The 26,078-nt window shown below is 36.4% G+C and overlaps 1 protein-coding gene across 2 annotated transcripts in view; it reads left to right on the top strand.

Moving 5' to 3' along the window:
* The window catches only part of ephb1 (EPH receptor B1), a 207,052-nt gene that overhangs the window by 142,304 nt on the left and 38,670 nt on the right, over positions 1-26,078 (top strand). For both annotated transcript variants that reach the window (XR_016090951.1, XM_088913568.1), the window contains exons 6-9: positions 6,310-6,434; positions 18,899-19,061; positions 23,751-23,859; positions 24,054-24,118. Coding sequence is in view for 1 of the 2 variants with exons in the window: in XM_088913568.1 (XP_088769694.1) it covers positions 6,310-6,434; positions 18,899-19,061; positions 23,751-23,859; positions 24,054-24,118 (462 nt within the window). In the remaining variant the exon portion in view is untranslated. The remainder of the gene's footprint in view (positions 1-6,309; positions 6,435-18,898; positions 19,062-23,750; positions 23,860-24,053; positions 24,119-26,078) is intronic.

Here is a 26,078-nt window from a genome sequence, read left to right as displayed (position 1 = left end):
AAATATTTTTGAATATCTTAAAGTGCTATATGCAATATTTTGTTTTTTACAGGTATGTGATGCTACACCACATGATACATGAATTCTTCCAAACACAGTATATTAAGGCATAAAAACACTTTTATGCTATCCGTCTACTTTCTTGTGAGGCCTGAATCCAAAACGAGGTGTCAGTCTTGAGTCCTGACAGCCGTTACCTCCGAGCTGTGTATGTGTTGTCACATTGATTGCAGTAGGCTATCCATCTCAGCGTGCGTTTTTCATTGCTGTGAGTGGGAGCTGAGAAGCACCGCGGGCCTGTTGGAGAACTGGATTTAATTTACCCTTCTCTTGGCAGGCGTGAAGAGGGGGTGTATGAAACAAGGGGCCCTGTGTTACTCTCAGTAGCGCTGATATACCTGTTTATTACCTGAGACCTGCCTTAACTGTGCTAAAGCAGACTGTACTCTACTGTAATTGCTCCCAGTATTCCTGAGAAGCATATCAATTAGGCTGATTAAAAGCTTTGTGCGGTTAGGAAAGTCATCAGAAAGCTTTTGTTGCTAATGTAAAGGGGTTGGCTTCAAACTTTCAGTAGCAAGAGCACTCTGCATATTGATAGATTTTAAATATATTTTTCATTGCAAGGTTTAAGCATCAATTAATTCGGCTAGCTAATAGCCATCTTCTACTATGCAAAGAATGAACCTAGAAGGACAAGAAGGACCTAACTTGTGAGGCAATGTCAGAATGATGTGTTTTGTCCAAGTAAGGCGCCCTCTACAGTATATACTGTACATGTGACGTCAAAATATTTTCTTGTAAAGTAAAAAATAATCCAGACGTCTTTATTGATCACCAACATTCAGATTGACCTACTGTATATACAGATTTCCACCCTGTTGGAAATCCTGACTTGCTTACAAACACCACTTTCATACTGCAGTGTGATTCTCAAAGATCAAAAAGTCACTTTCCTTAGTTGCTGTTCTACGAACTAACCACTGTCCAAATTTTATACAGACTGAAATAACAGATGATTTTTCATTAAACTTTTTGTCTGTACAAAATCTAGGACAGTAGAGAAATACTACACAAATAGTATTTCTGTATTGTCTTATATTTTGTAAAAAACTACAATCGTGAATACTGCATATATAAAGTAAATGTATCAAAATACTTTGACAGATCAACTAAAATTAGGAGCAACAAAATATAGTATTTTAAAAATCTCTTTCCTCTTATGGATAGACTACCTTGGCATGGCATTGCTATATGGTCATGTAACAGAACTGATGAACAACAAAAATACAGTCATTTTTGCGAGTTCAGGTCAGAACTGATTTATGTGTTTGTCATCTACAAGCTCCATGATCCCTCAACTTTCAATGGATGAATTTTATAAAAGACAAGAAGGAACAAAACACAATGTAAATTGTTTGTTACTGTAGGAAGGCACTGCAGAGATTCTGTTAGCACTGTTTTTTGTATTTCTTGCACAGAAAGTTTTGCAGTCATCTTTATTGTACACTGGAGGCTCCAAATGGAAGGTTTCATATTAGACTGTGGTTGAGTGCACTTCCAATCAAATGGGCTGTGCTCACCACAAAACAAGAGCTCTAGACTTGGCATACACTGCAAGCGAAGTGTCTCCCTCTTTCTTTTGTTTCAGATGGTTGTGCAGCTTTGCGTAGCAGCCAAGTCTGGCTTTGTAGCCTGCAAATAGCAGGGAACCACTGTGTTGCCTTCCAGTTCGCCACTTCAAGACCTTGGCCGAGCATGTTGTGAATGGGCTGTGAGCTTAATCTGTGTTTTTTTAAAGAAATGGTTGCATTTTGAAGGAGACAAAAAACAAAGGTTTAATGTGTGGGGCTTCTAGAGCGTGTTAGAAATTCTGCTTTTTCTTTCAAAATTGCAATCCAGACCACCGCCATTTTAAGAAAATGAATACAAAAGTGAATTTTGTAAGATCATTTATTTTCTTATTGTATTTCATTTTCTGCATTTCTGTTCAATTACTAAAGGGTATTAGAAAGCCTGTTTCTTGTGGTGAAAAAGTAATAAAAGATTATTGCCAAGGTAGATAGATAGATCCCATGAGGGAAATTGCAGTGCAACAGTAGCTTAGCACAGTGTAACGAAATGATACAATAATAGAACAATACAATACATACAATGCTATCAGTACAGTCAGTGAGAAGTGCACTAAGAAGAGTTGCTCACAGTCCAGAATATACAAAGAACAAACCAGAACAGTACACAAAAAGTTGTATTGCACATTATAAATATAAATATATTGCACAAGTCCCTGGCATATATTGCACAAAAAACAGTTGAAAACAGGAAAAGCCACTGTAATAAATGTAAAAGCCATTTATTGGAATTCTTCTATCATGACAAATGCCGATTGTTCTACTCTCAAAAACTAAAAGGAATGCCGTGATCATTTTTTTTTAGAAATGTTGAATCACTCATTTATTGCAAAGAAAAATAATCTTGGGTGTTTCATACATAACAACATAGGAACACAAAAGTGAAAAGTTGTATCATCAGCATTAACACTCTGTATTCATCTACACATCATTAAACATTAGCCTGCAGTCTCTAAATTAAATAGTTGTAAAAGACTCATTTTATAAATTGGAATCTTACATTTAGACATTACAGAATGGACAACAAATATAAATTATAATACACATATCTAAGGATGTTACTCTCATTCTTGCTGATGACCTCTAATATCTACAGTATATTACTTGTTGATCTGAGTAAGAAAGTAATGTCATATATGGGGAAAGGAAGCTGATGGCAGTGGCACATTTAAGCACCAGAGTGTCACTAATGTGAACACTTTTTCATCAGACCACTGTCACTTCAAAAAGGAACATGCATTTTGTTAAAAGCTTGTTATGCTGTTAGACTGCACAATAAATAAAATAGTAATAGACTGAAAGTAAATAGGAAAGGAAGAAAACAGCATGCAGATAGATGTTTTCAAATCTGAATAATCTGAATAATGCAGTGAGCCTGACTTTATCTGATCAGTCATTTTGAAAAAAACACTTAAGATGACAACTGTTAAACAGTCCCAGATTGCAGTGCTGTAAATTCATGAAGGGTTATGAGCAAATGTTACTGGACGTCCCAGATCAGTCCTTGGAGACTTATACTATTGACGTATACTTGAAGACTTATACTATTGATTAGCAAGAGAAATCTAAGATAATAGCTCTCGTACTCAACAGTTATGTTGCATGAGGCCTGAGAGCCAGCTTGCATCTTGAAAGAAACACCAAAAACATTTTTGGCTTCTGCCTTACTTAAATTCCTGTTAGCCCGTAGCCACCCCAATCTGATGTATATACTGTATAACTGACTCAATTAGGTTTTTATAATGAGTTCCCACTGAAACCATTTGTGCAACTAGGGGTCCCCTGCCAAAACACAGAGTACCTGTGTTGTAGAGCACTTGTAATCTCCTGAAAACTGCAGCACCATTTCAAGCTGCTGAGATCCAAGTTTACCATGGTGGTTTGCACCTGCAGTCAGTGCTGTAATTAAATCTAATATGCACCTTAATTATGTTGGTACACACACGTCCAAAGAGCTGCTGCAACTGCAATTATCAAGCCGGCAATCAAGGTAAATGCACTGCCTGAAAAAGAGATGTTGCAAAGAAATGCAGGGTAAATAAAATATGTGATTGTATGTGTAGCAATCTCCATTTGAATGACAATGTGTCTGCATTTGCAAATGAATCAGGGGAGTACAGGACACCAGACAGCTGAAAACTTGATTGAGGGGTTACATTAAATTCAAATATTAACCGACAAGGGGTAATGTTTGTGTTGTTGATATAACGTTTGGAAGATGTTGCATAATTAGAGCTTTGAAGTAAAAAACATCTGCCACAGTCAATTTAAAGGATATTTGTTTTCTCAAAGCAGTGTCATTTTTGTTATGGATGTATTTTTTAAATGTATGATTATTTTATCGATGACCACTTACACATTGAGTGAAGGTAAATTTCAGTTTTTCATAATATTCACAGCATCCTAAAATTAAGGTTCTATCATTTGCAAAAGGTAAATTGAAATCCTTTGTCACACTATTTACAGTAGTAAGGATGCAGATATTTTATTTTTTACTGTGATAATTAGCTCCCTCAGGCAAATATATAGCTCAGGGCTGAGCTTCTTGTCTGTTACACTTGTTTAACAGATATCAAAGCACATTATTTCTAAACTAAATGACAATTAGTCACAGGGTTTTAGACATTGTTTCTTTAGCATCTATCTGTTTAATTTGCCATATTTTCAGTAGTGTTAACCCAGATTTGTGTAGTTACACACAGCTTGTGACTGCATAAACACACATGAGCTTTGAGTGAAAGAGAGCAAATAACCATTTTTCTTAAAAAGAAAAATTAGCAAACACAGCCTAGATTTGAAGAATACAACTATTATCAGATTTGCCTTCCTTTTGGCCGCACTCTCCATGCATGTACTGTATCATCTGCCTAAAACTGCAGATGTATAAGGCCTTTAAATCCTTTGGATTTCATAGTCAATTCTGTACTTGCCTAGCAAAAGACACAATCCCTTAGCTTAAATTTAAGTTCAGCTTTTGTTTTGTTGCATACTTTTTAATCATTTTTTTTCCCTGTCAAATCGTGCATGTCTCTGAGTAAACCTCAGGTGTGTTTTTGGATTGTGAAGAACATACACACTGGAGAGCACCATCATATTTCCAAGTACTGTACAGTAATTTGTTCCTTCACTGCTGCCTCAAGCATATTGTTCATAAGCCATTCATCATCTCAGATAGCATTCTAGTGTACAAGAAAAATAAAAATCCCATAAATGGTAGTTTGTCTCTCCTTCCAATGCACCCTTTCTGATGAAAATAGCAGCAGAACAAATATAAAAACAATAGTGCCAATGTACTTGAAAGTATGATCTGTTGATGATGTCCTAAAATGCTTGTTTTAGACAGTTTTCTTCTTCCAGGCCTAAGTATATGCAGCAATGCCTAGTTTAGGGTTTGTAAGCACACCAGATCAACTGGTTAACATCACTGAAATTTTTTATTTGATAGTGATGTCAATGAGCAAACATTTGAAAGAGGTTGAGAGCCAGAGTATGGTCGTTAGGCAAACTCAGCCTTGTCCTTTTCACCTTCATCATTGTGACCGCATAATATAACAGATGGAACAAAATTTCTTATGGAAAGAAAAAACATTGCAGAAAAAAAACCTTAAAATGCATAAGAAATCAGACAGCAGTTCCATATCCTTATGACATATTTTGTAATTGTGAACAAATGCAGGGGTGGGGGAGGATTGCAAAATGAACACTGCTGGTATTTCTGTCCCTGAGTGTGAGGATAAAAAAGCAAAAAGCAATTTGAAGTTTTCTCATTGGCTGTAAAACTGTGCTAGGAACCACCAAACAATTGGGAAATGCATTGTGCGACAGAGCATGAGAAAGTAAAAAAGGCAATGAGCACAAGGTGAGTCCTCCCTAGATCATTGCCATTTGATCTGGAGCTGGGGAATTAATCTGGCTCACCACTTCAGGTGTTCCACATCGTCTGCTAAAAGAAATCTGCTGTAGCAAACTCAAAAACTATTTTTCTGCTACCATAAAAAGTAGTTTAAAATTCAATTTGTTGTTTTAATATATAACTGAATGACTGCAGTGCTTGTTGTTGTCTTGGTCTTACTGGAGGTGAAGGAAGCCGATGGGACAGTTGTATTCAGTTGGATATAGTGGTTGTGGTTGGAGATTGAACGAATTTAAAAGTAAAAAAAAAACTGATTTGGTAATTTGACCAAAGTAAGATAGACAAAGAACTGGCATGTGAATTCATGCAAATAAAAGGGTTAAGATCATAACGGAAGTCTAACTAAACGGAGGGTGTTTCAGATGTTGAGAAGGCTCAGTGCTGACAGCTTATGCAACAAATGAGGAAATCCTATGTGTTGCGATGAATGTCTAGGAGAGTTGGCAGCTGTTGCACAGCATGACCACTTAAAAGTGTAAACAAAAATGCATTGAACAGCATCCATAAAACAACAAATAGAACTGCTACAACTCTTTCAGGGGTTTTAGTTTGCTATTAGGTTGTTGTTTATTATTGGAATGTTTTGTACTGCTTGTATTTTGTATTTACAGAGAATCGACATCAAGTCCTTTGATTTGCATTAATGATTTTCCTCCCAGGTTTTGCATGATTGAGAGTGAGTGATTTCTTTAAAAAATATGTGTCAGCCACATCTGTTGCGATAAGCAACATTTGACTAAGACTGGTCTTTTTCATACTCCTCAGCCCCATCTATGGTTCCCATCATGCACCAGGTCAGCTCCACCATGAAGAGCATCACATTGTCCTGGCCACAACCTGAACAACCTAATGGCATCATCCTTGACTATGAGCTTCGTTATTATGAAAAGGTAAGAGGCTCTGTCTAAAATTAAGTCTTTTTGCCGACTCTCCATTTATTGATGTACAGTATGCTTGTGAGTATGTCAATATACTCTTCAATAAATTGCTTTAATAACTTAAAATTCTATTAAATAAGTTCTACAGACATTGATCCACAATCTACTAATATTAAAAATACTTTCTGAACAGCCTAATTTTTGAGACTACAGAAACATTACTTAAGAATAACAAATATCCACAAGTGATCAATAAAGTAATAAAAATGTGTCACAACAGCGTTTTTCTAGTTTATGTCATGTATTTGATCATTTCTCCATGTAGATTACATTAGTAAAGATCAGGGGTGAATGCTCAAATTTGAGTGATGTAATTAATGGGTACCACAGGGAACTTTACCAGGACCACTGCTTTTCCTGATTATATCAACGATTTAGATTCACATAGTTAATAAACTCATCAAGTTCTTGTGATGATTAAGATGATACAATAATGTAAGGAGCAGCCAAAACTGTAAAAGGCCAATTAGAAAAAAACATGTTCTGACTCCTGTGAAATGCATAGTTAGAACCCTATGCGAGACGGTATAATCTGGAAGTGACTGGAGTGGGACATCAGGGAAGACACAGGAGGATGAGGTCGGGTAGAAACACAGGGGGTGATGACGGCGGAGCGCAGGCGAACGAGTCCAAAAGGAAGTCCAATGGGGAAACCGGGGTGCAGTCCAAGGTCCAGGTGCCAGGAGATCCATCCAAGACGAACACAGGGAACAGGGAACCAGGAATACAGATAGTTAAAACCTTGACGGGACAAGGCGCTCCGAGCCCCGGACTCAGTAGGTCAGGACACCGGGATGAAGCATGCGGCCTAGGGCCACTCCTGTGCCCGGTGGTAGGCAGGCTTCCGGGCGTCCGTCTTCCAAAGCTGGGCCCAGAACAACAGAGACACCGGGCTTAATAGGGAAAAGGGGATAAGACACAGCTGGGACAAATAAAACTGGGAACACAATGAAAAAAGGTAGGAGCGCCTTCTAGAGGGCTCATCTAGAGGGACGATGAGCTCTGACCCCAGGCTCTGGCTCTGACCCCAAGCTTCTCTCCCTGTCTGTGTGTCTGTGTCTCATGGAGAAAAGCTGGGGTATGTGAAAAGACGAATTCCTAATGCAAGAAATTGTATAGGGCTAATAAAGAAACATTATTATTATTACATTATTGATGACTGTGACAGCATGTGAGTCTCTAGGACGGGAATTGAAAACTCTGGATGTGTGGAAACAATTAAAAAGGCAAACAGAATGTTAGTTTAAATATAGATGAATTATTAGAATTTATCTAATCTTCTGTCTATAAAGCAAGCGATGTTATGCTAAAATTGTACAGTGTAGTAATAAGACCTCTTTAGCATGTGTTCAGTTTTGTCACAGTGATATAAAAAGGATATTACTGCTCTGTCATCAGTCCAGAGAAGAATAACCAGGTTCTCTCCCAGGATCAACAGAGTTATCTTATCTTTGAACAGAGAAGGCTATGAGGGGGAACTGCTTTAAGTGCAAAATACTCAAAGGCATTAACGAAGTCAAACCTGTGGACATTTTTAGGTCAAACATCAATCTGAGGACACACAGGGAAGCAAAGCTGAAGAGCATTTAAAATGGAGAATAGGAGTCACTTATTTACACAAAGCACTGTGGGAGTTGGGAACAGGCTGCACAGAATGTTGTTGAAGCCAGTGCCACTGATTTTTTTCAAGAAACAGCTAGATGAGATCCTCAGCTCTATTAACTACTAAAAACCAAACAAGGCTGGGCGGCCTCCCTTGTTTGCAAACAATGTTAACTTCGTATACTTCAGATTTAAATTTCGAAGTGCTTTAAAAAAAATGAAATTATAAAGTGTGTGTTTTTAATTGTATAAGTTTTTCTGAGAAATAATATGGAATGAACACAGTACTCTGAAGATCTTTTACGTTTGTTGTGAGATTGAAGGTGCCTATACCCGTTTCCATATTCTATATATGAACATGTGAAACCTGTGCATTAATTCTGATCCTTCACTAGAGGGAGCTAGTCATGAGTCTACTTAACATTGTTGATATTTAATGTTGTTGATACTTAACAAGTTGATAATGTAATGCTAGTAAAATGTTTAAATTTCTTTTTAATGAAAAGCAGTCATTGAGTAAAACAAGTAAATCAATGGAACACACAAGCTGCGTGTCCCCACTTTGTTTTGTCAGGATAAATATCTTAATCTGGCCATCTGGAAAGCATCTAACCTATTACTGTGTTCACTCAAATTAGAAATGGAAATGTGACTAATGAGTTACTCTCCAAGTCCCAGCACAGCACAGGAAAAAAGGAGGTGATCTTTCTGCTAAACCAGACCAGTTCTCTCAGATTATAGCAATCTTTGAAAAGCAGTTCACTGTGTCCAGACCATCTTGGTGAAAAAGAGTACAAAGAAACTAAATATTTAGGGTAGTCAGAGATAGAGTGGTATGAGCATTGTAGGTACTGGCGGTACATAAGTAGGACCAACAAGTCTTGAGCTTCTTAAAGATATTGAAACAAGTCTCGGGACTATGTTTTCTTCTGATTCTCCTTCTCCTCTCAAGAAAGAATTTGGATCTCTGAACATATTTGATGCTAGATTGAAGCCTTATTGTACAGTTAAGGATTGGATAAGCTACCCCCTACACATTACATAAATTCATTAATTGCCTTTCACATTTGTTCAAATCATTTTCTCATTAATGATGACTTCTTAATTATGTTTAACTAGCACTTATGATGTAAACATTAGTTAGGAGTATGTTAGGAGTATGTTGCTAGGTTACTGTTACGCTTGGGTAAAATGCAATGAAAGACCTCCTTCACTAAACGTCTGTGATCCAGCTTTCTTTCCTGTGGGGACCTGGGCACAACTACTGGCCTGATCTTTCCAATTATACCTAATCATTCTGTCTGGAGTTCTGACGTGGTACACAGGGAGACCGCAGTGCCTAGTAACCTGCTGGGATTTTTTTTCTGTGGAAACTCTCAAGTGGACTTTGTGTTTATTGCAAAAGCTGAGGTGGCATAACAATGTAATCTTTGTTTTACGTAGCCCAACCATGACTTCAGGCATTGACTTGTCACAGAGAAACTGACCTGTTCAGTTACAAACATTTATGCCATAGGCAGACAGGGTATGGGAAATAACTTCATCTTTTTACACTGGTAGATTTGAATGAAGAATTCAAAGTATCAAAGGGCCATTGGCTGTTTAACTAAGTCCAACATTTCCAAGTCAAGCCAAAGACCAAGACCAGACACATGGAAATGAAGGGTAAAAAGATTGAGGAATGGGAATTTCCTTTTATGTTATCAGAGGTCATGAATTAAATACCAAATCACTTGTGTGGAGCTGCACGATTGTGTACAATCAGCTTTATACTTAAAATTCGAAACAGTGAAATAGCTGTGAATGTCTCCTGAGTTACGGAATTAGAAAACCCATTGGTCTTCCAGTAATTGAGATTCCTCTCCATTAAATAAAGAACACCAATTTTATTCATCCAAAACATTTTTTCTCCTCGCATCCCTTTTTTAGATCTTCCCAGTAATGAGGTGTAGAACTAGATCCTGGTGTTGATAGTGCATTCTGCAGATATAACACCTGTGTTAAGAAGGTGCTAGTTTCTCACTGTGGTGTTGCTAGCAGGGGACGTTTCTAAGAAATAAAACTGTACCTCTGGCTGCAGACACAAACAGAATAAGCATTGATAGCCCCTTGAACAAAACCTGCTACATCTTGATTAATTCAATCGTAATACAGTATGGCAGAAAAAAATCACTCTTTTTGTGGTTAGTGATATGCCATTTTCTCAAATGTTGAATATTTATTGTTAAATTATATTTTTCACGTCAGTGTTGTGCAGATTTAAAAGGAAACAGATGTCCTTAATGTGGGTTTCTAATAGTGTCTGTGTGTGTGTAAATGTCACCTCATTTGTTTCTGTTTTTTCCTAGGAATTGTCATATATTGTCTAGGGTGGCAGATAAATTGCTGTCCCATGGAATTAAAGAGACTTACAGTTACTGTATATGACAATTGTCATACATCTCATAAGTCAGGGGTAATGGATTCTCAAAATTAAGTTTACAAAGCAGATAGAATATTCTTAGATAGATCATCCTGAAAGTCACGCTGAAAATAGAATAAAATCTGAAATGGGTCCAAGATAAGAGTAAGAGTTTAAAGAACAAGCATGTGCTCAAATTGTAATTGATTTATTTCTTTACATTTTTTTCTATTTAGAATGATGGCTTAAATGGGCGTAAGATTAATATGATAAATTTACATCCCCCTTTATACAAACCCTTCAATACAGTCAGATAATTTTCTCTACCTGACTCAGATGATGATGAACAGTACAATACCCTTCGACAAAAGAAGATATGCTTAAACAATTGGCTCTACTTAACTATTACTTTATTACTTAGTTTTTTCTAACGGACTTTAATTACACTTACAACTCCTTAGATATTCTGGCTATATACAGTACAAGAACTGAGCAGGTCCTGTTTTAATAAAGAAAATCTGCAAAGCTCATGAATAAATCAACCAGATTTACATTATAGAGTCCCATCACCTCAAAGAACTTTCCAAAGTCAAGTGCCAAATAAAAGTGTCATATTTAAAAATACCTGTGAGGTGAAACCACACACATTCCAGCTAACCTCTAGCTGTGAGATGCATTCAGTTATTCCCAGGAGCACTTGACTGACCAGATCTGAAGAAAGAGAAGGAGAGATATTGCATTGTTTTTAGAACCCACATATCATTACCTGAAACATATACCTTGTGGTTTCTGGATAAATTCTAAAAGCGAAAATAATAGAATGGTGACTCAGCCGGGAACATTGAAGACCATGCCTTTTAGCAGTCTGAATTTGCAACTTGGTTCTTGTGCAAGGAAGACAGATGCTTCTTACCGTGAAATGCAATGCTTTTAATGTGGTCATTTTCTTCGGACTTAAAAACCAAAAAATAATTGGAATGATTTTTGGCTATGTAAAAGGAGGGAAAATATAAGGATTGCTTGTATATCATCATAGTATAGGGATAATATCGGGACGGAAATTCTCCCCTTTACACTGGAAGTTACTGCATGGTCCTGTAACACATTGCATATGTTGAGACAGGGCTTTATTTGTGGAAGCGAGGCAGACATTCAGTCTTAAAATTAGAATGGCATTCTCCTTCTACATTAAAATTGATTGTCTTTCATTCTATAGCTGAAGGCAAAATATGTGGGAGAACATTTGCCAGAGTCTTGACACCTGGGAATCTATCCGAATCTTGTCCTGTTATTCAATGTTTAAATATGACAAAAATGATCATTAACTGTAATAAAAACCACAAACATGTACAGTATGGACAGTTCTTCTTCATCTCCCACATTTCCAAGGCTAAGGTCTAGTGGTGGGTTTTGCTTGTCACCGGTTAAGCTCATTTTTATTTCTATCCTAATGGTTATAGTTTTGCTTCAGAAATATTATATTGAAGGGAGATCAGTGATACCTGCTCTTTTTGCTGCCTTTATGTCTCTGGAACACAAACTTAGAAACAGTTTGCCTCAACTTCATATTCAGTAAACGTTCGTTTCATCACAGAAAAAATATCTCACCAAGCAGCACTCTTAAGATGAGTAGCAAAAGGTGAGACTTGAGGTAGAATTAAATATAGAAGTTTCTAAATGTCTAAGAGGGAGAAACTCTCAGCAGTGGGTGAGGCAGATTTGTAGGGCATTTCAGGGGCAATAATATTTGGCTCTGCTGTGAAAGAAAACAGAGCTGCATGTTCAAACCTCAACCTATTCCCACTTTTATGTGAATAATAAAATAAAACCATACTTATCTGTACTTGCAGGCAACCTGTGCATACCCAAACCTGGGAAGAGGCAAGTCTTACTCTCCTGGCATACAAATTAAGTCATATACATTTGAGATTTATTTTGGCACAAATAATAAAAGAACATTGAATACTATTGTGGGCGAAAAAAGATAAATGTTCTCTCAAAATAAAAGATCATGTACAGTAGGAGTGCCCACAATATAATATCTGTGCACATGTAGCTTAATCTTACAAGAAAGAAGCAAAACCATCTTTGGTGAATGGGATTCATAATTGCTGTCAACCCACTACCAGTACCCTTATTTCAGGGATGTATCCTGAAATGTAATCCAAGTAGAGCTCTGTGGAAGGTAAATAATTATTGTGGGAATGTTTGGTACTGTACATCATCATCCCAACATGAGTCTAATATTATAAATGAATAATCTGTTAAGGGCATTTAGTCAGAAATAAGAGTAAACGGATTAAGGAGAGGCTGCTTCTTTCTGCTGAAGTTGTTGAAAAGAATATACAGTACTTGAAGTTGGATATTTTGAATCTAAGACCTGAGTGCAGAAACATGTAAGACAAAAATCTAAATAAGCAAAGAGATTAATTAAAGGCATCAGTTAGCATTAGCATTCCCAAGGTTAGTATCCACTGATCTACGTAAAAAAGAATTGTTGATTAAAAAGCAGTTTTGATTACATTATATTCTTGGGGATATATGATAGTATTGCTAAGAAATGTGTCAGTTCTGTTTTTAAAAACTGTTATAATTATTTACTGTACCTTGTAATAGCTTGAGAATGGGCCTTGGTATGTAATGCAGACCAAAAAGCTGAACAAAAATAATTTCTAATAGGAAATTTCATAAGAGATTAATTTTAATGATAGGAAGCTTCACCCCTGACCTTCATGTGGAAGTCAGGTGATAAATGTGGTAGTGATTAGAGGGATAGAGTTTCACGGGGGATCTCACCTTATAGCCTTGTGGCCTTGTCATGAGGAGATTAAGGTGGACAACACAGTGGAAAATTAACATCAAATGTCATGCAGGTCATCTTGGGATGCCTTTTTTCTTATTCAAGAAAGTAAAATTGAAGACAGGTTATTCAGAAATTATGTTTGGTCAGTCATTTTATGGATAAGGTCAGGACCTCCTTTAAGTATTAAATATAGTTTCATGACACAATGACTGTGGATGACTGTTCAAAATTAACTTACTGTTGTTTCTTATGGAAGCATGTTAGAATAGGGAAATATGCAGATCCCTCCCACTGAGATAATTTCAGCTCATGTAAGCATTAGAAGACACTCTGGTTAAAATACAGTGTGTGAGGTCTTTTACAAGCCTTGCCATGTAGATAGAGACTTGTCATATTTCATCTGTGAAGCTCTTGAGCAATACTAGTTTGAAGTTGGATAATTTAGTTTGAGAAATAATAGTTTAAACATGCTGTCAGAGTTCAGATTTTAGTCTTTTGTGTTAATTCTCCCTTGGTCAGAGCTTTTTCCTTTACAGCTGTTCTTGGTCCTTTTTTTTCTTATCATTTGTAATCCAAAACAAGCATCCTTTTTGATTTTTTTCCTGCCTCTCCCTGTACAAAGGAAAACTGAAGAATCACAAAAAGCCAGGAACACATTTTAGCTGGCAACAACAAAAAGATACATACAAAATGAAATAAGGGATACTTTGAAAGAAAAATGTTGAAAATGAGAATATTTTAAAGACAAGCAAGTATTATGAATTCACACAATGACAGAGATAAAAAATGCTTTGAGTGTTTTTCAATCTGGACACAATGAGCCTAATTTAGGGGTTGTGCATTGTTCAGAAAAGCTCGTCTAAGCTTTTATGTGGTCCAACTATCTCTTTAAATTCTTGAAAGACTCTTTTTTCACCACTCCTTTAATCTAGGGCTCATCATAAGGGTTTACAAATTGCTTCCATACAATCCTAGCTCAGATTTGACTTATCTCAGCCATCATGGTTTGATATCTTAAAGAGACTATTTAATAAAACAGGGTGTTCTGTTTCTGTCCTGTAATTTATAGTTGAGATTTAGTTTTTTTAAAAAAGAAATACAAAATATATTAAATGAACAAAAACGGTGTTTCAATATTTCATTTATGAAGAACATTTTGATAATTGTCATAGATAATTGTGCAGTGATGTGCTTATTTTTGTCGTAGTCAACCAAGAAAGTTGTTTTGATTTGAGACAAATTTGCACAAATGATTAATTTACATTAATATTAATTAGATATTAATTTACATTCATTCGAATGAAATAAACTAAGACAAAACAAATAATTTAGTCTTCAGATATTATTAATTTAGATTTATTTTTCATCTAGTTTTTTTCAATTTGCATGTCAACCGTACCAAAACGCCCTTTTCATCCTGTTGAAAATAGGATGTGATCATGTTGATCTGTAAAGTCAAAACTCCGATTGTTTCCTTTGTCCTGGAATGTTTGCAAATGTGATGTGTTTTAAGAAAAGCAGAGAAAAGGTATCCAGTTCTGTTGCTTTTGCTGAGATTGCCGGCATTCACAAGGCACACAAGGATAGACAGTTTCATCTGTTCTGTTCTAAAGAGAGCCTCCATTGGCATATCTGACCTGCCATGCTGTGACAGTTGGAGCCAGTGAGCTGTGTGAGATGGGGCCATCGTTATGAAAAGTCCCTCATGTGGTGTTCACACATGCTTACGTGCCAAGCTCCCTCTGCCTGCCGAGGGCATTGTAAAAAATGTTCTTTGAGCTTGACTGCTGGGAGCATGCTGGAGGACAGCTTTTCCTGTGGTTTCCCACTGTGCAACAGCTTCAGTGGGAGAAAGGGAATGGGAGCCACCTGCCAAAGTGTAATGACTGAAAACTGGCCTCATATGAGGGGCCGGTCTGTTCCTCCTGGCATAGCCTTTCACTGGCCAATTTCCTCCTCTCACCCTTGCTCCAGTCATGCATCCTGTCCTGGGAAAGCCGAGGAAGGCCGGCTGCTTTTAACCCCGTTTGACCGACAGCGGGAAAGGTTGCAACTGTTCTGTTGGAAAAAAAGAAGGGATCGCATTTTGTGCAAACTGTGCATCACGCTATGTGGAATGGAATACTGCTTGACTTGCATTTTATTATTAAGAATGCCTTTTACCAATCTGTCTTTTCTGTGGCGATTAATGAAAAGCGACTGGAAATATCGTTGTGTTCATTAAGGTCCTACGACTGTGTGCTTTATGGTTGTGTGTTACTGAAATTCAGAATTTCCAAGGTACCTAGAAACAATCTGCTCAGAAAGGAAAACAGTTTCCAAAGTGTTTAGATAGGCTCACTTGATGAATGCAAGGTGTGGATATTTTTTTTACATTAGAGAAAGACATTTGGAAAGTTCTGACATATTTTTATATATTTCTGAGTCTTTTTTAGGGATTTGTGTAGGTTTTCTAATAATGTGTGGTTTTATTTTCAGTTCTTTTTATCATTTCAGTTCATTTGAATTAATTTTATCTGACTGTTGGAGTTAGACAGTTGTACAAACAACATCACAGGGCATTTTTATGTAATTTGTTGCTAATTTGTTTAAAGAGAGAACAAAAGATGATTTATCTGATTCAGCATGTTTTTGAGCAATCCAAATCCCACGTTATCTGCTGTTTGCTTAAATATATTTGGCTATGTGTATAATTATATGTGTCAGACAGATATTATATACAGTACTTTGTGCTTCTTATTCAAGGAGTGCAATCAATGTTTTGTTTTCCACCATTCCCATTATCTTTCCATTAGTACTGTGGAATTACATATTAAAAAAAACAGATTGAAGAAGCTAGTGGAGATATCCTTCTGACTTGGCTATGTCACCTGCAAAGACTTAGTGGTTTCTCTCTCAGAAATACTATACATATTTTCAGCAGATAATAATACCTTTTGAAGAAGATGTCTTGGAATTGACTATTTTGAACCATGTATAGCATCTCAACTTGGTTGGATTCTTGCCCTCAAAGTAGAGATGATCAACAGCCGAGGGGAAAACAGTATCACTTCTTACAGTATATATGCGTCGGTCCATCAAAGGGGAATGCAGTCCAAATTTCTCAGACTGGTTATTAAATCTTATATTAATAACAAAATAAATTAAATGACAGTATCGCAAAATTTTACAAATTACGAAATAAGAACAAAATCATTACCTTTGTGAAAGCACTGTATGGTCACCATGTTGTTGTAAACCTCTGGTCTTGCCGCGGGCGATAGAGTTTGTGAGAATTGTGACATACAGTGGCCATTCCTGCTCACCAGTCATTGTAATGACCAATATAATATGATGTATGAGCGAATAAGTACAGGTTGTGCAGCAAACATTTCACCTCAGAAATGTTCCAGCGTGATCTGCATGCAGCATTAACAAGTAGTATTTGTTGGTAAAACTGTCTCGAAATTGAGAGCAATATTTCTATTGGATTAAAAGACATGTACTGTATTCACAAGCCTGCTTGTTCACAAGGTAATAGGGCTGCTTTGCATCACTGCAAGTTTTGTTGCCACGTTTTGAATCACAGACAATGGGGACAATAAGGTGCTGAACACTTTTTGTGGTGTAAAATTGGAGGTTTTATAAGTTACTGTGGACATTTTACTTTCATTGTGGTTTGAAATGAACTCATCAATGGCGATTCTTCATAACCCCACAATATAAAAATAGTATTGCAGTTTGCCTTTTATATTTTTTTTTCATAAACATTTGCTTTTAGGCAATACATTTCGACATACCGTACACAGATACAAATTTTCTAGTCTCGGTCATTTTCTGCTTTGCTTGTGTTTTTTTTTCTACATATGATTTTAGCAGACATGGTCTTGTCTGTACCATAATCGTTAAATTGAGGAAAGTACTGTGGTCTTGGTTCTCTAGGTTTCAGATCTACTAGCTCAAATGAAAAGGATTAGAACATTCTCAGACAATCAGAGTGAAAGGTCATTCAATCAATCTAAGGCCATCTTTACCTACCCTTGTTGAGGTTTGGGGCCTTTATCAGTCATGGGTACACATAAATGTATTTTTATTTAATAACAATACTTGACTACATGTAGGTCCATAGACTCTGTACACATACAGTATAGATTCTATTACTGAGTACATAACTAAAAGTGGAATCTTCATGACTGCTATTGAAAACACGAACTAATGAACAATATGCTATCAAAACCAACGTAGTAAAAAATAGAAAAAAACTTCACAGTGCTACAGATATGCTGCTTTTGTGCAGTTGGGTGTTCCCCATGGAGTATATTGGTTGGGACAAATGTGTTCCTTTGGCTATCTACATTCTTGAATCTTTTCTGAAGGACACTTTGCAATTTTTTACACATCTTGCTTGATTACAGGATGTGCACATTATCTATAAATATCTGTCACTTGAAAGTCAGAATGTATTACCTCAGAAGATGTAGCCAGGCATTGAAATACTGTTACAACACCAGGGCAATTCTTTCTAAGCTATCGTGTGCTTCCAGGCCAGGATATTTGCGATGCCTGATTTTCTCCTTGTCATAGTCAGTCTGCATGTTAGGTGGTGACAAGACTAAATGATTTCATGATCACAGAAACTCCTGCTGCAAGAAGTAGCTTCCCCTAACAAACAACAGCTGGGCTAAGTTCATTACAGCAAAAGCAACAACATAACGAGGACCAGTATGTCTCCCGTTATGTTATGGAAAAAAGTGGAAAAAATATAAAAACACTGGCATGCTTTATGTTGGTGAGACTTGGGTGTTTACTAAAAGGGGAAAAATGAAGACCTGTAACCATTTTAGTGAAAAGGGTAGAGACAGATTGTGAATAAATATAAGAAATAAAGAAATATAAAGATTATAATAAATAAATAGATGCCTGAACCAAATGACAAAATATTTAGTAAAGAATATTTCTCAAGAAAGGCTTCATAGTAGGAGAATAAGGATATGCTAATTGCTTTGTTGATCAAAACGTATTGATTGAATAACAAAATCTTTGTCATGAAAGTAGATAAAAACTTTACAATTAATTTTTTCAAGGAACAGATATAATTATTCAAGTTCCAAAAACTTAAAATACCACAGAGTCAAAATAGTTTACCCTGAGACATTTTCATGTCTTGAGTCAATTAAGCTTAAAGTAGTGTTGAAAGACATAAGAAAATATGTGAATCTTGGGATGAAGTGGAATGATTTGGTTCTTATGTTAAAGAGAAAGTGAATAACTGAATATCTTTTGAAATACCAAAAATATTACAGTGGTGTTGGTTTTGTTTTTTTATTAATTCAAACCTTTCTTGTATGAAGCCAATGAGATGTTCCTGCAGGTGGAAAATAAAACTGTAGGAGGTGATAAAGACAAATGAGAAAATAAAGATATTTTTTACCTGGCCATTTATTACCAATACATTTCTGTTCACTCTCTACAAAATCTGTATATTTGAACTTTTGAAGGTGAGCCTCAGATGTCTGAAACCAGTCCTTGAACTGTTTTATGTCTAGAATGTGTCCTTATGAAAGTTACTGACATTTATTTGGGGTTAAAATGGAAATCACATTGACCAGGACCCATTTTTTCTTTGCACAGGATCACTCTGAATTCAACTCATCCATGGTGAAGAGCCAGACCAACACAGCTCGCATTGATGGCCTCAGGCCTGGGACTGTGTATGTGATTCAGGTTCGCGCCAGGACTGTTGCTGGCTTTGGAAAATACAGTGGCAAAATGTGCTTTCAGACTCTGACAGATGGTAAGAAACACAGTGCCAAGAAACATTTTTTAGAGGTATGGGTAAGGGTTGTGTGTTAAAAGGTTAATGGGGATGAGAAAGTATCACAAATAATTATTTGTGATTAAAAATAAACTCTTTGTTAATTGGCTTTTAGCTGTTCTTCCCACATCTAGAAAGCTATCCCAGCAAGCTTAGCAGTGATTAGTGGTTAATATGATTAATTATCAGCTATTGGGATAAAATTGTTTGGAGTATTTCAACACCTGCTGTTCAGGCAATGTTTTGTCTGCGTACATGATGAATTTGTCTTTTTTCTTTTCCCCATCTCTTTCAAGGTGTCTACATTTGGAACTCCAAGTGTATTTTTATTTTATTTAAAAAATCAGATTATGGTTGCTTTGTGTATTGGGTTTCTGTTGTTTTAGAGGCTTTAAAGGATCTGGACAAGAGAGAAGTTGAAAAAACATTGAATGTTTTCCATTGTTTATTATTTAAGGATTTGTTTCGGTAACTGTTATGATAGTCTGCCGACAGCAGGATTTTGTCAGCACAGGGTGTTATAAAAAAAAATAAGCACAATTCTTTGTCTTTAGTTTTTGTTCTGTCTTTTTAAATTAGCTGATTAGATTGCAGACTTTTCCAAATACATTTACAAAGGATCTTTGGACTGGCATCCCAGCTAGGGTGTATCCCACCTTGTGCCCATTGCTTACCTGGATAGGCTCCAGCTCCCCCACAACCTTGAATTTGATAACGCTGTAAGAAAAGGGATGGGTGGATTTTCAAAGGATGTTTAATGCTATTTTAAATTAAGACAGAAAAATGTATAGTATTTATATGAAACATTTTGTTCTTCTTTCCTTCCAAAGTAAACATATGACTTTTCCAGAATATGAAGACTTGTAGGTTTTGCACAGCACATTGAGCTTCATGAAAGTCCCTGTTTGAAGCACTCAAAGGATATTGCATATAGATTTTCTTACACGAGAAATAAATTGTTCTTCCCTTTTTTCCACTCTGCTTGATTAACGAGGGAGAAAAGCAAAGGGGGCTATTTCTTACACAGCAGATAAAAGACAGGGAGTCTGACCCCTCTGAGGAAGAAAGCAAAATTTTAAGAAGGATTCTTTCCTTCATGCAATTGTAAGGTTCTGAGAAGCATGTTGATATCCAGTCACTTCTTAACCACTTTATCCACTATAGGGTTTTTAGGGCTGTCCCACAAGCAATGGGTGCAAGGCAGGGTACACCCTGGACGGACAACAGTCCTTTGCAGGGCAGACAGACAAACAGACACATACTGTAGGCACTTACACCAGGGCTAGTTTTCCCAGAAGCCAATTGATCTAGCAGTATGTTTTTGGCTTGTGTATGGAAACAGGACCACTCTAAGGAAACCCACGCGAACACCGGAAGAACATACAAGCTGCACGCAGATAGCAGAATGAAATCCAGGGCCCCAGCGCTGCGAGGCAGCAATGCTTACCATTGTGCCACCATACTGCCCACATGTTGACATGGCAATGTTTAATATGGATGTACTGCACATGTTCTTTGTTTTAGGCCTGCAATGTACAGGTATATAGGATAAAGCAGTATGAAGTTACTTTGTATTTCTCATTAGTAAATTATTTTAAATATGTTCAGACAACAAAAATCAGCAGGCCTGGCAGAACTCAAGACAAAATCCTTATCTTTGTAAACAAAAGGTGAGGCAGTTTGAAAGATGGGAAATTTTCAACGTCTCATTAATATATAGTAATGGGTATTTGTGCTTGCATCAATTGTAGAAGAAGACATGTAGTTTCATTCAAAAACTGAGCCATGAATATGCTACAGATGAGGTCATAAAGCCTTATATGAGAATTTTCTTTATTAAAAAAAAAATCTAGTGAGTTATATATACTGTAGTTATATGTATGCTGTTTTTTGAAGAAAAGCCCTGCAAGTATTATCAATGGCAAGAGTGATAAGAATAATACAAGGGGAAATTTAGAATACAATTATTATTTTCCCTTCATTTCCCTTATTTTCCTGTGTTTGTGAGAGTAAGAACATATCAAACATCACATATTCTTCCAAGCATTTCAAAGTACCAAACAAAAATGATGAACTGAAATTTTATTTGTACTGGGTATACCACTTACTTTTCTTATTCTAATCGGCCATTTTGAAGACTTGTATCATAATTAGATTTTGTAAAGGAGTAAACAGCACTGTATTGCAGGAGCTTCAAAAGATTAAAGTGATTATTTAATAATTGCGTTAATTGCAGCTGCCTGAGTTTAATTAGAATCAAAATGAATAAAAGTTTCAGGGAAATGAGTTTATTGGTGATGAGACCATCATCTCCCACATCAGCAGAACAACATGTGACTGATTGTTGAGTGGTGCTGAATTGCCCAGATGATGTCCTGTGAAACAATGTTACTCCATATCTTCTTCTTATCTTTTTTCTTGTCTTTGGCAAAAAAAAAAATTCTGGAAGTGGTCCCAGGCCACCCGGTGGTAATTAGTGCTCCGCTATTTGAAGCGGAGGAAGAGTGGCATGTGGATTCAGTGTTTTCAAGGCACGGCCTTTGGGGAGCTGATAGAACATTGGCTGGCTCGATGCCAAGACACGGCCCCCGTTAAGACAATTAGCAGCAGGGGGAAATGAGGGTTTGCATTTCATCTCTCACGTCTTACATGACTATCGCTAGCTGCCACCCCCCTCCAGCCTATTTTAAAGTCTCTCTGCATAATGAGTTCCATGCATGATGGTGGAAGTAAGTGATTTTAACAGCGATTCATGCAATTGGAATTCAAAGCAGTAGCAGGCAGCCTTCTCATTTCACTTGAAACACCTCCGCATGCGTGTGGATAATATGTACAAAGACAGCCAGAAGAAAGAAAAACAGACATTTGTCCTTTCGCGTGTTGTCATATTTGTGGGTTCTTGCTTACTGTGATCTAATTAGAATGTGATCACGTGTTGAATAAGATTTCAACAAGGGGTGATTGTGTGTTAATGATTTAGAGTGAGCGGGGCATTGAATCTTATCCGGTTCATTTACAATTCTGTCACATAAAATGTGTGACCACTCCAACTCATCTAGATAGAATGAGGTTTATGTAGTCTGTGCTTTATTGGTCCTTTGTTCAGCTCGATTTGATTGTTTAAATCTGTGAGGCTGCTTGAACCAATAAGTCGGTGAGCAGAACTGCCCTTTGCTGTTAGACTAACTCTCTTTGTGAGGTGGGACTCCTATAGGGCTCAACCATTAAAAATGGTTGTTTCCTTTGTTCCAGATATCCAAAGCTTGGACTTAGTCAGGGGCCAGACTGTGAAAGTGCCGGTGTTCACTTCACACTCTCCCTTGGTGCACTGACCATTGTGGCATACATATTGAGGGTCCTCCTGGATGATGTTGATAGGATAGATGCCAGATTTTAACAGAGCAGAGCCCAGATCACACTCTAAACCAAGACTATACCACTAGGTGGGAGCCAGTGAACATATACAGTATGGATCCAGTCAAACATTTGTAGACTACTGTAGACTTTCGGCATGCAGATAATAAACATAATAAAGTGTTAGCTGTTGAATTATTTAGTTAAAATGTTTACTGTTTCATCCAAAACAATTGTAATAATAGTCTGAATAACTATATACTAAAAAAAAAACATTAAGGCGATACTTTAAGTTGTCTATACATGAAAGGTCAGCAGAATTTCCTATAGAATATTTCACCCTTCAGTTCACTTCTTTGCAGGATTCAGACACCAACAACTCTTTAATTATTAGATTATAATAATTGGTTGTACTGGCAGAATGTACCAGAATGAGAATGCTGGTATTTGGCTGTCCCTTAAGCGGAGTAAATGTTGATCCTATTACGGATCTTTCAAAATCTTGGTTATGAAATATTCTTTTTGGTTCTGGCCATCAAAAGGCATAGTAATGAAAGTAAAGTTTTAAAGGGGTTTCGTGTACATCTTATCTACCTGCTAAATGAATATTGTTAACCTGCTTCCTCTGTCTTTGGTGAAGAGCAGTGTGGCCCCAGAAAAAATACTCCACCTTTTGTTTTTCATTTGCTCCACCCTGACAAGTGGAAAAAAAAGTTTAGTCATCAAAACCTGAAAGGAACTTTTCATCAAGTTTCTCATTTAAACTTGAATAAAAAAACAGCTGATGGAATGCATTAACTGTAATGATGGATTTTTAAAGTAATTAATTCCCTAGCAACTGTATTCCCAGCTATGCATAGATACACAAAATCAAAGAAAAACCCAGTTAATGATTTAATTATATAGAGCAATAAAAAATGTAATCTGTTTTATGACACTGCCTGCTAATAATAATTCCTTAATTTGTAATGTCTACAGTAGATATTTAGCAAGCCATTTGCACTTACTTAAAATATACTGTTAGATTCTATCTTATTAGGATACAAGACATAGGTGACTCAGTTTTAAAAATTGTGGAAGGAATTAACTTTTATATTGCTCTTTAAAAATACATGCTATGTTAAAGGAACTGGTTCCACACAGCTGTATTACAACACAGTCTAGTAGATGTACATTTCTGCTGCAAAATGGAAGCTGCAACCTGAATAAAAGTAGTAGCCTTCTGCTTCTGTTGCTTTGCCTCTTCTTGTCTCCCTATTCATGAGTCTTTTTTCTGTTCTCCCTCGTCCTTTACCTCCTCTGTCCTGTCCACAGACGACTACAAGTCAGAGCTTAGAGAGCAGCTGCCTTTGATCGCTGGCTCTGCAGCTGCTGGTGTGGTGTTCATTGTCTCTTTGGTCGCCATTTCCATCGTCTGCAGCAGGTACAGTATCCCATGCCTTAGTGTCCAGTACTGTAATATACAGAATTTAAATAGACATGCTGTCTTTTTCAATTTGATATTATAAAAGAGGTTTATCCAAACAAAAAACATTTTTTCAATCTTTTAGTGTTGGTTAGAAATTTAGGATTCCAATGTAAAACGTTTAATGATGCAATGTTTTTTTTTTAATGCAGGAAGAGAGCCTACTCTAAGGAAGCCGTTTACAGTGACAAATTGCAGCATTACAGCACAGGCCGAGGTGAGTTAACAGTGCCTCATTTAGAGGTTGTGCCCTGTAATTTCGACACTTTTCAGTATACTTCTTCATCTATCCCTTTTCTTTATTCAAGTGCATTCATTGCTTTCAGTTTGTGTGAGGTGGAGGTTCAATATAACAACTAACTGCTCAAATGATAAAAGGTATAGCACTAAATGACAACCTAGAAGCTATCTTAGTTCCTACACAGAAAAATTAGATATGAACCGTTAATCAAATATTTATGGTTGGAGGAAAGCAAAAAAAAATTTGAAGAAAGAAAAAAAAACACTCTGGTGTTATACAGTATACACACACTAAAACTGAAAATGTGTGCTTTTCTTCAAGCCAAATTCATTCTTTTCTAAAAATAAAGTTTCAGAGTATTATGTATAATTAAAACTCAAGCTACATGTCAACATCTTCTGGCAGAAGCCTTTATTAAGACAATAAAGGCAATTAACAAAGAGAAAATAAACAAAGAACCTGTAACAATAAAATCCCTAATTATCAATCTGCTAATGCCTCTTGAAATGAGCAATTAAGGAAAGGAACGCAAGTTTGCCAAATGACTTTCACTCATTCTTAATTCATTTGTGGAAAATAAATGGTCAAATTACTTTCAGCACAATCTATGAGATAAGTTCAAAAACAGTTGATGAAACACATTTTGCCACCAATCTAATGAAGGAAATGATTGGACACTTATATAAATCTACAAGAACATGACAAATGCAATACTTTATCATACTCTTAACACTAGTGGTAACATACAAAATAAGCAGTAATAGAAGTAAGTCAGGAAGGTGGTCAGTCAAGATCTAAGAATGCTGTCTAAGAGTGTAACTACAGAGATGACATTATTTTCAATCTGTGCAGCGTTATTTATGACATAGTCTGTTCAAGTGGATTCTCAGATGCTATCTCTACAATTATTTGCTGTTCTGAGTCAGAAGTAAAGAGTCAAACAGATTCCTGGTTTATAATTATCTGTCTTTGTAATTCGTACTATATACTGACATTCTTTTAAGAAAAAACAAGGTTTGTAATGAGTGGGAGTTGTCTCTTGTTGTTTGAGACTGCAGTCAATTTATAGGTTCATACTCTGCAATTTATTAAGCCTGTATTCTTTAACTTTGATAATTGATTTAGCAAGTGTATATTGTGTTCTGAATTGGATGAATTTTTTAATTAGAGTACATTAACAATATATTGTTGCAATCGTATTGTAAATAAAACTGTTTCAGTGCAGAAACCTCTCTGTAAAATAATGCAATTCTCATTTGGCCTTGTCGGGATAAAATATAACAAGGAAACACAAAAACATTCTTTACAAAAGTAGGCACAGGAAAGAGGGTGCCTAACAACATAAAAACCCTGCAACTTTTCAAAACCGACATGTACAATAAAAGTTGAGGGCTTTGTTGGCTAAGAGGTCCTTGTATATTTCTAGTATGTTATGTTTTTCTTCACTCTTAAAAAATCAAGGCCTTTTCAGAGTGAAAGGTTTACCTTTATCACACAATCCTGCAAAATAATTGACAGTAGAGAGTGAAGGTTGTCAAACAATGGACATACAGTATGTGCCACAGGCCCTCTGGAGGTATTGCAGAATCATTTGTTTCTTTTTTAGTCATGTAACTATTGGAAACATTACTAATACTATAAAAGAGGCATTGTTCTGGAGCAACAGCTGTTTTGTTTTAAATATTGTAATCATTGTCTCTGATCCAGAAGAAGTCCTTTTTCGTCTACAGCAATCTACACAAGTCTCAGAGTAAAATAGAGTTTCTCTGGTCTCTCTCTCTCTCTCTCTCTCTCTCTCTCTCTCTCATACCATATTCCATATATCTAACTGATATTAGGATTTATTTTTTAAATGAATACATTTTTGTATCTCACTGGGGTGTAATTTATTGTCTTACACCTCAAGGGAGCTGATTGCATTAATACAGCATATAGG

The sequence above is a fragment of the Atractosteus spatula genome, chromosome 4 (genome assembly GCF_055471065.1).
Source record: "Atractosteus spatula isolate fAtrSpa1 chromosome 4, fAtrSpa1.hap1, whole genome shotgun sequence".
Taxonomy (NCBI): domain Eukaryota; kingdom Metazoa; phylum Chordata; class Actinopteri; order Semionotiformes; family Lepisosteidae; genus Atractosteus; species Atractosteus spatula.
The sequence above is the reverse complement of the archived record's forward strand: the minus strand, read 5'-3'. Positions and strand labels throughout refer to the sequence as shown.